Source organism: Bubalus bubalis, chromosome 23 (assembly GCF_019923935.1).
Source record: "Bubalus bubalis isolate 160015118507 breed Murrah chromosome 23, NDDB_SH_1, whole genome shotgun sequence".
In the NCBI taxonomy this organism is placed as follows: domain Eukaryota; kingdom Metazoa; phylum Chordata; class Mammalia; order Artiodactyla; family Bovidae; genus Bubalus; species Bubalus bubalis.
This window is the reverse complement of record NC_059179.1, coordinates 23,285,270-23,300,213: the sequence shown is the minus strand read 5'-3', so window position 1 is coordinate 23,300,213 and position 14,944 is coordinate 23,285,270. Positions and strand designations below refer to the sequence as shown.

General features: G+C 45.7%; 1 protein-coding gene and 1 long non-coding RNA gene across 3 annotated transcripts; one reads left to right on the top strand and one right to left on the bottom strand.

Moving 5' to 3' along the window:
- Window positions 1-2,589: 2,589 nt before the first annotated feature.
- On the bottom strand, window positions 2,590-13,516 carry LOC112581553. 2 transcript variants are annotated; one of them, XR_006548126.1, is made up of 4 exons: window positions 13,466-13,516; window positions 8,845-10,692; window positions 6,452-6,592; window positions 2,590-3,869 (listed from the first exon to the last, which is right to left on the bottom strand). It is a non-coding gene; the product is annotated as an uncharacterized LOC112581553 (long non-coding RNA). The 2 variants fall into 2 exon arrangements; XR_003106141.2 differs by having other exon boundaries at window positions 10,619-10,692; window positions 13,466-13,497.
- Window positions 4,081-7,484, top strand: C23H10orf95 (chromosome 23 C10orf95 homolog). Its single transcript, XM_006064915.3, has 2 exons — window positions 4,081-5,645; window positions 5,906-7,484. The coding sequence occupies exon 2, from the start codon at window positions 5,960-5,962 to the stop codon at window positions 6,611-6,613; it is 654 nt and encodes a 217-aa protein (XP_006064977.3). The 5' UTR covers window positions 4,081-5,645; window positions 5,906-5,959; the 3' UTR covers window positions 6,614-7,484.
- Window positions 13,517-14,944: the final 1,428 nt, after the last annotated feature.

The following is a 14,944-nucleotide window of genomic DNA, read 5'->3' as shown; positions in this document are numbered from 1 at the left end:
AGGCATCATCTCTCTTCTAAAGACTTCAAGCAATTGCTGAATCCCCTCATGTTCTAGAAAGCCCTCATTACTAGAATGAAGACTACCATTTCTCTCCCATTGCTACCCTTTATCCCTGTCTATGCTTTCCTGGCTGTGAGAATAGAAGGCAGGAAACCCAGCATTCACTATGGACTCTGATACACTAGGTCCCCCATAAATTGACTAAAGGAGTCTTTCTGGCATCCCATGTCTAGAATGCATGCACCTTTATTTCAGAGCAACCCTGAATCTTGGCTTAGCCCTCCCTGGGTATCCAGTGGGGGAACAGAAAAATGGGCTGAACTGCCAAGGGGTGAGAACTAGATGTGGTCTTACAGGGAAGGCTTTGGCCTCTGTATTGCACTTAATGCTCCATAGTTACACTTGGGGTTCCCTCAGCTTCTGACTTTATAGACAGTGTAACCAGTTACCCTTTTGTGTCAGCACCAGGCTTGTGATTATATCTGATTTCCTTCCCAGTTGTCAAGCACAGCGATAACAGGGAGGGGACATGTGGTACAACTGAAGATCATGTCGCCTTCTCTCAACTTGTATCAGAGTCCTTGGATGGTGGGAAAGAGATACACACTTTCCCTGAAATTCTTTCCTCCCTTGGCTTCCAACCTCTTTCATCTGGGTACTACCATAGTCTCCTCCCACCTAACAACTCCTCAGTCCCCTTCCTTGGGGCACATTTTTCCAGGGCTTTCTTAGTCGGAGAGAGGGTCCCCCAAATTTCCATTTTCAATACTCTTTTCATGTATTCACTTAAACTCATCAGGCCATACACTATATGGGGTAAGAGGGACTTCAAAACCAAGACTGCCTGTTGATGGGAATATAAACTCATTCAGGCACTATGGAAAACTGTATAGAGGTTTCTCAAAAAAACTAAGAATAGAACTACCATATGACCCAGCAATTCCCTCCTGGGTATTTATTTGAAAAAAATGAAAACACTAATTTGCAAAGATACATGCACCCCAATGTTCACAGCAGCATTATTTACAATTGCCGAGATGTGGAAGCAACCTAAGTGCTCATCAACAAATGAATGGATAAAGAACATGTGAGTGTATATATATATATATATATATATATATATATATATGCTGTGTGCTCAGTCACTCAGTCGTGTTCTACTCTTTGCGACCCTTTGCACTGTAGACCGTGGGCTCCTCTGTCCATGGGATTTTGCAGGCAAGAATACTGGAGTGGATTGTCATTTCCTTCTCTAGGGGATCTTCCTGACCCAGGGATTGAATTCCGGTCTCCTGTGTCTCCTGCATTACAGGCAGATTCTTTATCCATTGAGCCATTGGGAAAGTCCCGATACACACACATATACACACAATGGAATACTACTCAGACATAAAAAAAAGAATGATATATTGCCATTTGCAACAATAAGAATGGACTTGGAATGTATCATACTAAGTGAAATAAGTAAAAAACAAATACTGTATGATTTAATTTATATGTGGAATCTAAAAATAAAACAAAAATAAATAAATAAAATAAAAATAAAACAAACTAGTGCATATACAAAAAATAAAGACTCAGATATACAGAACAAATTACCAGTGGGGAGAAGGAAAAGGGGAAGGGCAAGATAGGGGTAAGAGATTAAGAGGTACAAACTACTATATATAAAATGAATAAGCTACAAGAATATATAGTACAACACAGGACATATAGTCAAATATCATAATAACTATAAATGGCATATAACCTTTAAAAATTGTGAATCACTATTTGTACACCTGAAACTTACAATATTATACATAAACTATACCTCAATTGCCCTCAAAAGGCATAAGTGGAACCCAACAAATTGGCATCCGTGATGACACAGTGTATGTAATACGGCCAGGGTAGCGGCAGCGGCTTTGGTAATTTCACTTACTACCTTTCCTTCATGACCAACTCACCTCCTATCTCCAGCCTGAATATAAAACTGCTGCTAGATAGTCTTCTCCAAATGTCCCACCAGAACTCGGCACTGTCTCAACTTCTGTCACCCCTTCATGTTTCTTATCTCCAGGATCACCTTGACTACCCATCCAGGTGACCAAGCTAAAAACATGTGCATCCACCTTTACCCATCCAGGCAGTTGATTCACCTGGAACCAAGTCCAGGTGAATCTGCTCCCATGTCTTTTTCATCCCTGCTCTTGTTCTGGTTGTCAGTTTTCCTGAACTAGGATGTGAACCTCCTCCAAGACTGGCTTCCAATCTTTCTCTCCCCAATCCATCCTCTACTTTGCCTGAAAAAGAGCCTCTGATCCATGGGGGTCACTGATCAAAAACTACTCAGGTTGCTGTATTTTGAATTTTTTCATAAATTCTGGGGGAAAAACACTCAGGGTGTATTGTTGATGCAAACAACAGAAGACCCACTCCACAGTATAATAAATATTTAAACTTCCAAAGGCTAACATGATGGTGCTTTGGTATAATTTTTAAAATACCCATTTCATTGTGTCTTTTGTAGTTAAGTTTATATGAAGTAAACAAAACTGGTTACATATACAAAAAAAGACTCCATTCAAACTAGATTAAGCAGGAAAGGAATTTATTGCGGGGTGAGGAGAGGGAAGTTGGATAAAGCTGATCAAAATACAGATTTCCAGTTATAAGATAAACATATACTAGGGAGGTAAAGTATAACCTGATGACCAAAGTTAACACTGCTGTATGGTATATCTGAAAGTTGTTAAGAGAGTAGACCCTAAGAGTTCTCATCAGAAGGAAAATAAAATTTTTTTTGTATCTATATGAGACGATGGATATTGACCAAACCTATTGTAGTAATCGTTTCACAATAAATTTAAGTCAAATCATTATGTTCTACACCTTAAACAGTGCTGTATACCAACTATATCCTAAAAAACTGAGGAGGGGGGAGAAGGAATTTAATGGCTCACATAACTTCAAAGTCCAGGATTCAAACGATGTCATTAGGACTCAATATCTCCCTCTGACCTTTGGTTCCACTTCTTATGCGATTCCATGCTGAGAGAGCATTGCCTTTGGATCCAGAACTGCATTCTTCCAGATTTCGGTCCAGGGGAGAGAGCCCTTCCCTCCACACAAAAAGAGAACAGAGCCCTGGGCTTGGTTCCCATTGGCCCAAATTGAGTCACATGGCTAGCCTAAACTAGTCACTATGGCCAAAGGGATGTCAGTGATGATTGGTCGAGCCCTAAATCACCTAGGTAATTTAAGGATGGGCTAGAACCAACTCCCCCAGAACCACTTTCCTAACAGTAGATAAGGTGTGGAACCCTAAAAATGTGGAGGCTGTTACTGGAATCAGGGTGAATAAACGCTGAGAAACTTGACCTGGTTCTTATTTTTCTCATTTTTCCTTAAAACTACCCTCCGCCCCAGACCAGCAGAGGTCTTCAGCAAGTATGTCAGAACATTAAAACACAGGCTTCTCATTGTCCCAGGCTTCAACTTGAGCTTGGTCTCACACTCTCATCTCCCACTCAGGGTGATCAGATCCCCATGGGGGAGAAAGGGGCAGTTATAAATAGAGTGGGGAGGTATATTAATTTTCCACTAATGGTCTAACAAATTACCACAGACTTAGAGGCTTTAAACAATACAAATGTATTATCTTACAGTTCTGGAGACTGGAATTCTGTCTCATTAACTAAAATCAAGGTATTGGCAGAATTGCATTCCTTTCTGGGAAGAATCCATTTCCTTGTCTTTTCCAGCTTTTCCAGCTTTTCGGGCTGCCTGCATTCCTTGGCTCACGAGGCTCATGACCCTCTTTCCATCTTCAAAGCCAGTGACTCTTGAGTTTCCATCTTCCACATTTGACTCCTGTAATTACACTGGACCAACCAAGATAATCCAGGATAACCTCTTTATTTTAAGGACTTCTAACTAACAACCTTAATATCATTTGCAACCTTAATTCCCCCTTGCCATGTAATGTAACATATTAACGAGACCCCAGGGATTAAGCCATGGACATCATGGGGGTGGGAGGCCTCCCCCAACAAAGACCACTATGTCCTGGGACCAGTTCTTTTTTTTTTTTTTTTTTTTTGCCACACAGCATGAGAGATCTTAGTTCCCCAACCAGGGATCAAACCTGTGCCCCATGCATTGGAAGTACGGGGAATTTTAACCACTGGACCACCAGGAAGTCCCTGGGACCAGTTCTTAAAGAAGACAGAGGGGGAGGCTCCCTTCTTGGAGCTGTTGAATAGGGAGTGTTAGGTAGATAACCTAAACCAGTCCGAGCTGCTGCTGTCACTAGGCCAATGGCCTGAATTAGACTTGAAAGAGTGGTGCAGTCAGGAATAAACATGACATCACCAGGCTGAGTGTGGGAGAACTTCCCAGAGGGTAGCTGGACTCTGAGGGATGATGAAAATCTATGAGAAACTGTGGGGGTTAGTGGTAATACTGCTTAGATTAACAGGAGGAAGGAAAGTATGATGGCCTGGCAGCCCAGCAACTAGGAGAGGGTATCCATTTTAACCATCCAGCAACTATGACCCACTCCACTGGGGAAGAGAGCTGGAAGGGCATGACCTGAACCAATGGGGACTGGAACTCAGATAGTCCTCACCCCATGGGAATGAAGCAACCTTTCTGGCTTCACCCAAGTTGCTTCTGGGCTTTGGCATCAGTTGGACTGAGTTCAAATCCCACAGTGCCAGTTACAGACTGTGAGAAGATGGGAAAGTGGCCTAACTTCCTGAGTCTCTGGTTCCTTAATCTATTCCATGAGAATGATATCACCATGTTCTTCATGTGGCTAATAAGAATTAGAAGTTCTTTGAAAAAAGTTATAAGCTCTTATGTAACATTCTAGAGGGGAGGATAGTCAGATAGCAGAAAAGCAGACCCAGCATAGATTGGTGATTATGCCATCACTGACAGCACAAGTCTTGAGAATTTTGCCCTTAACATAACTAGCTATGTGAGTCTGGACAAGATACTTACATAAGCCCCAGTCATAGAATACATTCATTGTATACCAAATCTGAGACAAGCAGCTTCTTGCTATGTAAGGTGGGGAAACTATTAATACCTCATTTCTAGGGTTGATGTAAACTTGAAGTTAGATGCTCATAAGCAACTCGAACAAGGATGAGACGGTTGGATGGCATTGCCGACTCAATGGACATGAGTCTGAGCAAACTCCCAGCGATGGTGAAAGACAGGGAAGCCTGGCGTGCTGCATTCCATGGGGTCTCAAAGAGTTGGACACGACTGAACCATGAAGCAACTTGATTCAGTGCCTGGTGAGGAGCTTAACTCAAATGTTAGGATAACTCAATCCATCTAACTGGGAAAACGGGATGTGGTTAACAGAGAGCTAACCTAATTGCAAAGGGCACTGGGATACCCTCATGGATGTTGTGTCTAAGTTGGGGCCAGCATGATTCCAGCAGGTTCACCCAGTGTAAACACAGGCTGGCTGGCTTCTGGCAAGGTAAAGGTGTTTCCCTTTGCCTGGAAACCAGGAGGTGTGGCCGAGTCAGGGCATGAAGAACAGCAGATCAACTGAAAAGCGGTGGAGAGGAGCCCTGTTCCTGGATCTCTCTGCTTCCTCCAAATGCTGGGGGCCAGCTCCCCGAGGCTAAAGGAGACAAGTGAGTGGGGAGCTACCTGGAAGGGCATTTCAGGGCTGGGGCTTCAAACGGCCTTGAGTCCTTCCAGCCTGCTGGGAGCCTGGGCTTTGGGTCCCGCCCTAGGACAAGAGGTGACCTGGTAGCCAAACTCTTTAGGAAGAGTTCCCCAAAGCCAGGGGCACAATCGCAGGGGCTCCTGCTGTGAACCAGGGCCTGCGTTACTAGTCACCAGGATCTGCGGTGGACCTGAGAACAAAGCGCATCCACCTCCCCTACTCCAGGTCTGGACCAGGACAAGGCCCCAGGAACCACGCCGGCCGCCTGAACTTCAGATCATGTACGCATACTACTGCCTAGCGCCTGGGGAGGACATCTGGCCTCTACTGCAGCACCTCACCTACACCTACCAGCCCGCCCCTCTGCTGCTGCCCCCTATCCAGGCCCATAACTTCTGCAGCCGGCCCCGCGACCTGTGCGCCGGCGAGTGGGCTGGTCCGCAGGAATACCACTGCTTCCACTCCACCGGAGCGCCCCTGGAGGTCGCGCCGCCCTTTTGGGCCTTCCCGCCGGCCTACGCCGCGGCCCTGCGCCCGCCGTTCCCCGCGCCCGGCTACCTGGGGCCATCGCTGCAGGCGCTCGCAGCCACAGGACAGGCGGCAGTCGAGAGCGGGGCGCAGTGGCCGGAAGGCGGCACCGTGCAGGCCGAGCTGCGGTGGGGCCGCGTGGAGTGCGCGCTTGGCCCGCGCCTCGAGCTGCCGGACTCGGTGCGCCGGGAGCTGCGCCGCGTGTACGGCACATACCCGCGCACCAACGTGCGTGTCACCTACCGCGGCGGCGAGTTCCTGCTGCAAGGCGCGCCGTGCCTGCGAGAGCCCGAGCACCGCGTCAAGAGGGGAGTCCTGCGGCCGCCGGCCAGCAGCGACAGCGGGGACGACAGTTCCGCGGGGGAAGCGGTGGAGCGCGGCCGCCTGAAGAAGAGGAAGGCTTGAGCTGGGGGCGCGCGAGGCCCGGCGGCAGGCGACTGTGAGCACGCGTGCCGTTCTCCTGCCGCCGCAGCTATGCGTTGGGGCTGGGTGCACCTGTCACCTGTACTTTTGCCTTTTTTTTTTTTTTTTTTTTAACCACCACCGGCTTGCTGCTCTTCCTTGATTTCAGGTTTTTGCAGGATGGCGGGGCGAGGGCGAAAAGGGATCATAGAGATCTCTGAGTGGGTGTCCTGTTACTCCTTCCTTCTCCTTGGACTTGGAAAGCCTGAGCGTGTGGTGGAGGAAGGGCCTGGACCCTTTGTTTCCTCCCTGCCCAACCCTGCCCTGCAATGAGCCCCCACGTGCCCTTTTTCGTCTCTTCTCTCCAGGAAATCTCCCCTAACTCCCCAAGCTGAGGGCCCACTTATTCTCAGCTTGTAAAGAAAAGTGACTGAAGTCAGGTGTAGGCTTAAAGATTGTTTTTATGTTTGGGGGTGGAGGTGGGGTTTCTTCATCTATGTAATGTGAGACTTACTTCCCTTTTTGGGGTACAAGGTGTCAGGGATTAGAGTGGGAAACGTGTGCTTCCTCACTCGCCCGGCCCCACTTTCTCTTAACCAGCTGCCTTCCAGTGCAAGATGACTCTCTCCTAGGTCCTGAGCCCACCATCCATAGAGAGATTCTGAGGGCATCAGCTATTTTATTGAGGTGTGGATGGCAAGCATGGCTGAGGAAGGGATCCCTAAGACACAGATTTAGGGCTGGCTCTGACATGAGTTTGGGTAAACTCCAGGAGTTGGTGATGGACAGGTAGGCCTGTTGTGCTGCAGTCCATGGGGTTGCAAAGAGTCAGACTGACTGAACTGAACTGACTGACATTTTTTAGACTCTCCGAGTCTCAGTTTACTCATCTGTCAAAGAAGAATAAAACTAACACAGCCTACCTGGAAATTTTACCAGGGTTGAAATCTAAGATGAATGTCACATCTTGTGTCCCGATTCTTTTTAAACTTTTATATTGTGGGACAGCCGATAAACAATGTTATGATAGTTTCAGGTGAACATCGAAGGGACTCAGTCATACATATATTTGTATCTTGTCTCCTCCTTTTTGCTAACAGTCTTTAATAGGTTGAATGTGCACTATTCTAGGAGTTTGCTGGAGGATTAAGCCACACATCCAATTTTAACTACGGGTCTAGCCATACCACCAGATCTGACACCCAGGCTGTATAAATTTGGTTCCTCATGGAATTGCTTTCAGTGAACTTCCATTTGTCGTTGGCCAGAAGATACCTGGGTATACAGGTATGTTACTGAAACTGTAGATCACTTGATTGAACACTGCTATAATTATGAGGTTCATGCAGAAGTTCTGTTAAACCTCAGCACTTGGTAAAGAGGTTTCTCCTGATGAGCGGTTTGCTTTTTTATCTTTGAAGCACCAAGGATCTCATAATTGATCATACTTTTCTCTTTGCCCTGGTTTCTAGGGAGCCAAATTTACTTAGCATCTTTTGTGTAAAACCTGGATCCTGAACTATTACCCCTAGTTTCAGCTTATTTTCCTTTCTTTCTTTTTTTAAATTATGGAAACACAGGGAGCTGTTGTAGTGTGTTAGGTCTGCTGTGTGATCTTGAGTGAACTATTTAATGTCCCTGAACCAATTTCCTCATCGCGAATGGGGATGATGGTATCAGGACCTATCTCATAAGATTATTGAGAAGATATCATGAAGTCCTGCACACAAAATGTTTACCACAGTAACTGTCATATACTAAGTGCTCAAAGGTTAGTATTTGTTTTTAAAAAGTAGTTTGCAATACAGAAATTTATAAAATAGAGAGTTAAAATCTGTTCTAATATTTTGTGTGGGCATGCTAAGTCCCTTCAGTTGTGTCCAACTGTGTGCGATCCTATGCACTGTAGCCCCCCAGGCTCCTCTGTCCATGAGATTCTCCAGGCAAGGCTACTGGAATGGGTTGCCATATCCTCCTGCAGGGGATCTTCCTGACCCAGAGACTGAACCTGTGTCTCTTATGTCTCCTGCATTGGCAGGAGGGTTCTTTACCACTAGGGACACCCGGGAAGCCCATCACCCACAAATGATCACTGAGGTCCAATCTAGTATTTTTTTACTATTTTTTTCTGTGCACCTAATATTAACTACATAAAAGGAATTGCAGTTTTGCTTGTTGCATTTTACATTAAGTATATCTTGGACATCGTTTTATGCCAATGAACATGGTGTTACCTCATTCTGTAACAGTCTGTAGCATTTGGATTCTTTCCAGTTTTTAGCTATTAAAAATCCATCCAACAAATTTCTTGAATGCCTTTTATTTGCCAGGAACTATCGCAGGCCTTGAGGATATAGTCGTGAATGAGATAGCCATGGCAGTTTCTGTCCTTATGGAAAACATTTAAGCTGAGACCTAAAGAATATGAAAAAGCTAGCTGTGCAAAGAGAAGGGTGAGGGGAAGCCAGGCAGAAAGTATGGTGAATGCAAAAGTCCCAAGGAATGAAAGTCATCTTCATTGACTTGACAGGCATTTGAAAGCCCACATATGCTGGGCAGTATTCTAGGCACTGGGGCTCTAGGAGAAAAATAAACAACTCTCTGCCCTCTATAGAGCTTACTCTAGAGATGTAATGTAGGGAAATGAAGACTGACAATAAGCAAAGGGGAATATACAATGCAGTGTCATACAGCAATAAGTGATGAGGTGCTGTTTTCATCAGGATACTTACGGAAGGCTTCTCAGAAGAGGTGACTCTTCAGTGGAGACCTAATAAAGACCTTTACAAGCCATTTGAATAGCTGGGGGAGAAAAGCAAGTACAAACACCCTTGGCTGGGGTGTCCTTGTCTGGTGAGTTAGTGAGAATGTAACAGTTAATGGATGGTGTCACCAACTCAGTGGACATGGGTTTGGGTGGACTCCAGGAGTTGGTGATGGACCGTGAGGCCTGGCATGCTGTGGTTCATGGGGTCACAAAGAGTCAGACACGACTGAGTGACTGAACTGAACTGAATAGTTAATGAAGTTACAGATGAAGCTGGATCCTGTGGCATCTTGAAGTGATGTAGAAAATTTTGGATTTTTTTTCCTTAGAGGAACATTATGAGCACAGGGAAATGTGATGAGATTTTTAAAAAATTATTCTGGATGATGTGTGGAAAAGAGACTATAGAGGGGCCATTGTAGAAATAGGGAGAACAGTTAGGAGGCATTTGAGAAATAAGCTGAGAAAGTGATGAGAAAATAAATGTCCTTGAATATGCATCTTTGTTCACAGATACAAGTGTTAAATTGTGGAATCTGAAACCTTAGAATTAGAGATTGAATCATTGAACAATGACACCCTAGTAGCAACAAGCACAGCCAGTGCCCAGATCTTTGATTCTAAATTCCATCCTCCAAAAAAGGAACCACTCCCCTTGGGAAAATGGCTGATTTCAAGGCTGTGGCAGGAAAGGTACAAGATGAGCCTGGAACAACTTGTGCCAGAAATTAAAGGACTCCTCAAAAATATCAAAAGAACAAAGGAGCCAACTTGAAGGGACTTCCACTGACCAAATCAAGGACACTTTAAGCATCAAAACAGTCACAGTAACAGATTATAACCTACTGAATAAAATAAGGATCCCTAAGTCCATGCTAATATTAACTAAATAAATATATGTGACTGGAAAGCTCTCCTTATAGAAGAAGGAAAAATGAAACTAGAAAATTACCATTCCCAGTCATCACAGTAATGATTGATTCAAGTGAGAATCATTTCTGGATACTAAAACTAATGGGTGAAAGTTTGATGAAAAACCTGATATTTATATAGTTTCAGATATGTTCCAATAAGATATTTATTAATTACAAATTTTAAAGTAGTAACCTGAAGAAAATAGTAACCTAATAGTATAATAGGGAAAAGTGGTGGGTAAACACATTAATAACCCCATTGCAGTAGTCCCTCTTAAACAAAATCTTTCTTACCATTTTTTTTTCTTACCATCTTTTTTTTCTTACCATCTTTAATGAGTGTCTTTAAATTTTTTCTTTAATGGAGACAAATTGACATCATGTGCTTTGGATATGTTAAACTGAAAAATACAACATCAAAAATTCAGTGGTAAGGCATAATCATGAGGAAACATAAGCCTAAATTGAGAGAAAATTGCTCGAAAATGTCAGTGTCATAACAGACAAAGGTTTCAAGTCAAAGGAGGTGAAAGAGACATGAAAACTAAATGCAATGCATGATCCTCTTTTGGATACTAGCCTAGAATGAACATTGTTATGAAGGACAATGTTGGGACAAGTAGCAAGATTTGAATGAGGACTATAGATTAAAGAAAGCAATATGGCAAAAAAAAAAAAAAGGTTAACAGTTGGTGAATCTGGTATAAGGCTAAGTCAGAGCTCTTTGTACTATTCTGGCAACTTTTCTGTAAGTCTGAAACAATTTCTAACTAAAAATAGTGATAATAAGGATATTGAGTCTCTGGATCAAAAAGGATACACATTTAAAACGTAATTTGTCACAGATTTTATATTTTAATCTTAGAGATATTTTCTACATGCTGGTAAGCCTCCTCAAATCCTTTTTCTTTTCTTTTTTTTGAAACAAAGAAGGTTAAGTAAATCATGACTCTCCCACCATATAAAATGTGTTCTGAATCCCCTTCCTCTACTACCCTCTCAGGCCCACTCTTACAGTCTCTCAACTCTCCTCATCTCTGAGAATCCACATTGCTCACACACATTCTTCCCCTAAGGCCTCCACTTATGTCCTGGAAATGTCCAGAAGCTGCACATAATTTACCCCTGCCCCCAGCCCCAGTGAGGAAGGAGGCCCCAATTGTAGACTTTTTGAAGGAAGTGCTGCCACTCAGCTCAGTCCAGCCTGCCATTGCTTCCAAACCCCCATGCTCCAGCCCTGTGGCTGTAAGGAAGCCCTGCATGGAGTCCTACATGCTTCTTTCTTTGATCTTTTCTTTGAACTTAACTCTTAGAAGCTTAGGACTCATAAAACATCAGAGCCACCAGAGACTTTACTGTTTATCTGGCTCAACCTCCTCAAGTTACCTTGTGTTGGGAAACCAAGGCCAGAGAGGGGTGACTCACCCAAGGTCACACAGTAGTACTGTCCCTCAGTGGGGCTTGAGCCTCCAAACTCTCATCCTGATGGCCTTCTCCTCCTGGCTGCGCCCCAGCCTTACCCAACCCTGGCATCTGGTTTAGAGCCCTTTGCCAATAAACCATGACTGACCAATTTTAAACCCTATCCCACCTCCCAACTGGGTAACTCACATTCTACTGAAAGGAGGGTAATAATCACAACAATCTTACAGACTTAACTGAGCACTTACTGTGTGCAGGCACTGTGCTAAGCCCTGTACAGAAACTATCATTTAATTTTCACAAAACCTTGATGTGGATATAATTATTATCCCCGTTTACAGATGAGGAAACTGAGGCCTACAGAAATTAACAACTTACCCAAGGGTATACACAGAGTACACCTGGGCAATCTGACTGTAGCCTTAACATACAGGCCTCTTCATACATGAGACATGCTCAGCAAAATACAAGGAACATTTATTGAAAAGCCACTCTGTGAGGAATACTAAACTAGTCATCACGGGGTTCATGAATCAAGCCCCACTGGAAGCAGAGTGTGGAGGATTTGTAGGACATCGTATGCATCATTGAGGCATTGAAGAAGCTTCTTGTAAGAGGCATCTGAGAAAGACTTTGAAGGATGTGTAGGAATCTGACAGTGATGGAAAGGAGGTGTCCCGAGAAGAACTGAGGAGGGGTCAGCACGAGTAAAAGCATGGCAGAAGGAGCAGGAAGGAGCAGGGTTTCACTGGAGGACAGGTTATAACCAGGAAGCAGTGGAAGATCAGGCTTCAAAGCTAAGTGGAGGCCATACTTTGAAAGACTTTAATGGCAAAGTGAGGAGTTCTGGGGAGCCATTGAAGTCTTTGACAAGAAGAGTGGCTTGAATTGAAGTTATTAAAAGATCGAGCCAGTGGCAGCAACTGGCTGATGCCCCGTGACTTCCGTATTGATGGTGTAGCACAGCCGGGCACCAGAACTGAGTCCCTAGGGCATTTGCTAGAGCTCACAGCCTATGGAATTCAGTTCTCAGAGCCAGGCGGCCAAAGTTCTCTTAACCTTGATGCTGCCCTCCTGCACTCTCTTCTGTGAATCTTTCCTCATCCCCAGGATGGGTCAGGTGAGAAACCTGAGATCTCAAGATTCCTCCTATTCCAGGAAGGGTCTGAGCTTGGAGCAGAAAATAGGGGTCCATTGCTAGAAGAGGCAAAGGTTCTCTCAATTCCAACAGGATACTGATATTAGATATGAGGGGTGGGGGCTCAGGGCCGTGGTAGAGATTCCACGCAGAATGGGTCCCGTCATCCCCTGCCCAAATGTGCTCCAATGGGCCTAGGTGTGGAATTGGATAGACAAGGGACTGGGGGAAGAGCTAGAGCATGTACACTGAGAGGGTATTTCTCTAGAGACAGGCCTCCTGAGCCAAACAAGACCCACAAAATGTGGATCCTCAAGATAGAGGCCCAGGAGTCCAAGCTCCCTGAAACCACTGCCCGTGCCCCTACACACACACAGAAACACACCTGAAATGAAGACAGGAAGTACCTGGTATAGATAAGGGAATGGAAGAGAAAGACTTCCCTGAAACACACTGTGACTTTCTAGAGAGTTAAACTGAGGACTGGGGTGCTATTTCCACTCAGAGCAGAGCTGCAGCCTGTCTCTGGAGAGGTAAAGGCAAGCCGGCAGGCTCAAGAGCCACCCTCCACTACCACCCCCAACTTGAGTTGAAAGAAACAGGTCTGCACTTACCCTTGAAGCCTCTCCTCTCCCTCCTGGAGCTGGATCTACAGAGATGCTCCCAGAGACTGCTCCTTAAATAGGCCCCGCCCCAGCCAACTCCCGCCCCCGCCCCATCCTGGCTCTTCTGAGAAAGGAGGAAGGTGTGGGAGGGCCGGGCACCCTGCCCAGAGAGCCCTTTTTGACCTCAAGCAAGAATGGGGACCCCCTTCTCCACACCCCCCAATCTTTCAAAGCATCCCCTTCCTCACCTCAGTCTCTGACAGAGTCCCTCCCACCCCTTGAAACCAGCCACCTGGATTCTTTCTCTGCCCTTAATGTCTGGGAAATCTGCCTTTTCTGCCTAATTCAAGCCCAGTTCCTCACGCTGAGGTTGAACGGTGGGGAGCTGATGTGCTAGTGGAGGCTTCAGCACAAGATTCTAGCTTTCCCCTTCAGCTTAGGAGGCCCAGCATCAGCTGCAGAATTCACTCATGGAATGGGGAGGAAGGGGGTATCAGTCTACCTCCTTCTACCTCATGTGGCTTCAAGCTGTATCCAAAGCATAAGTGGAGTTTATTCCCATTCCGTGGAAAGATACTGAGACCTGAGGGAACAGAAAAATCAGGGGCTTAAGGCCGAGGCAGTGTGAATGTCGCATGGGACTAGTGTTCCCTGGAGCTCCTGATTACGGTTTGTATGTGTCCCTGTGTCTGTGGTGGGCCCTCTCCCCAGCCCTCCCTCTGTCCTCTGATTCCAGAACCCAACTCTTACTGCACAGAGTTGAGACCCTCCGGAATCTGAGCTGGGAATTGAGGGGCTCCCCCTAAATGGTCTTTCCCCAAAACCTCAAGAAGTTCTTTCCCATGATAAGTAGCTACATCCACTGCCATTCAAGAAACAGGCTGTTGGGAAGGGGGAAAGGTACAGTCTCAGGGATGGTCACCAGGGTCTTGAGCTTGGAACCAGGGACAGCTCTACTGAGGAAACCTGGAAATTCCTGTAATGGGGGTGGTAGGGAGAGAAGAGGCATCAGTATTGTGCAATGGAGGGGAGAGGGAGGACGGACTGGGGGCTGGGGGAGGGGAGCGACGGCTTAGTCTTTAGAGGCCTGGCAGCCATCCATCACCTCCTTCCCAGGGGCCTGCTTGGCCAGAGTTCAAAGTGGCTGTCACCCCACCCTTCATTAACCCCAGCAGCACCAGGCTGGCAGCAGCAGAGCTTTTATGGGAGACGCGACGCCAAAGTGCTCCCTCCTTCTTTCCTCCCCTTTCCTGCCCCCTTTCCCCAGCAGCCCACATCTTGCTCACTTTGAGGCCAGAGAATCCTGGTGGGGAGGTGGGAGGTTGAAGTGAGGGACAGGACTGGAATAGGGAGTGGTGATCCTCTTTTTCTCCATATTATGGCATTGCTTCTGTCCTTAGGGAAGAGAGAATGGGACTTTCTACCTTGGACCATGAGCTCCTCAGCGTAGTGACGATCTCTGGGCCCCCAGCACCCTACAGGGGGACT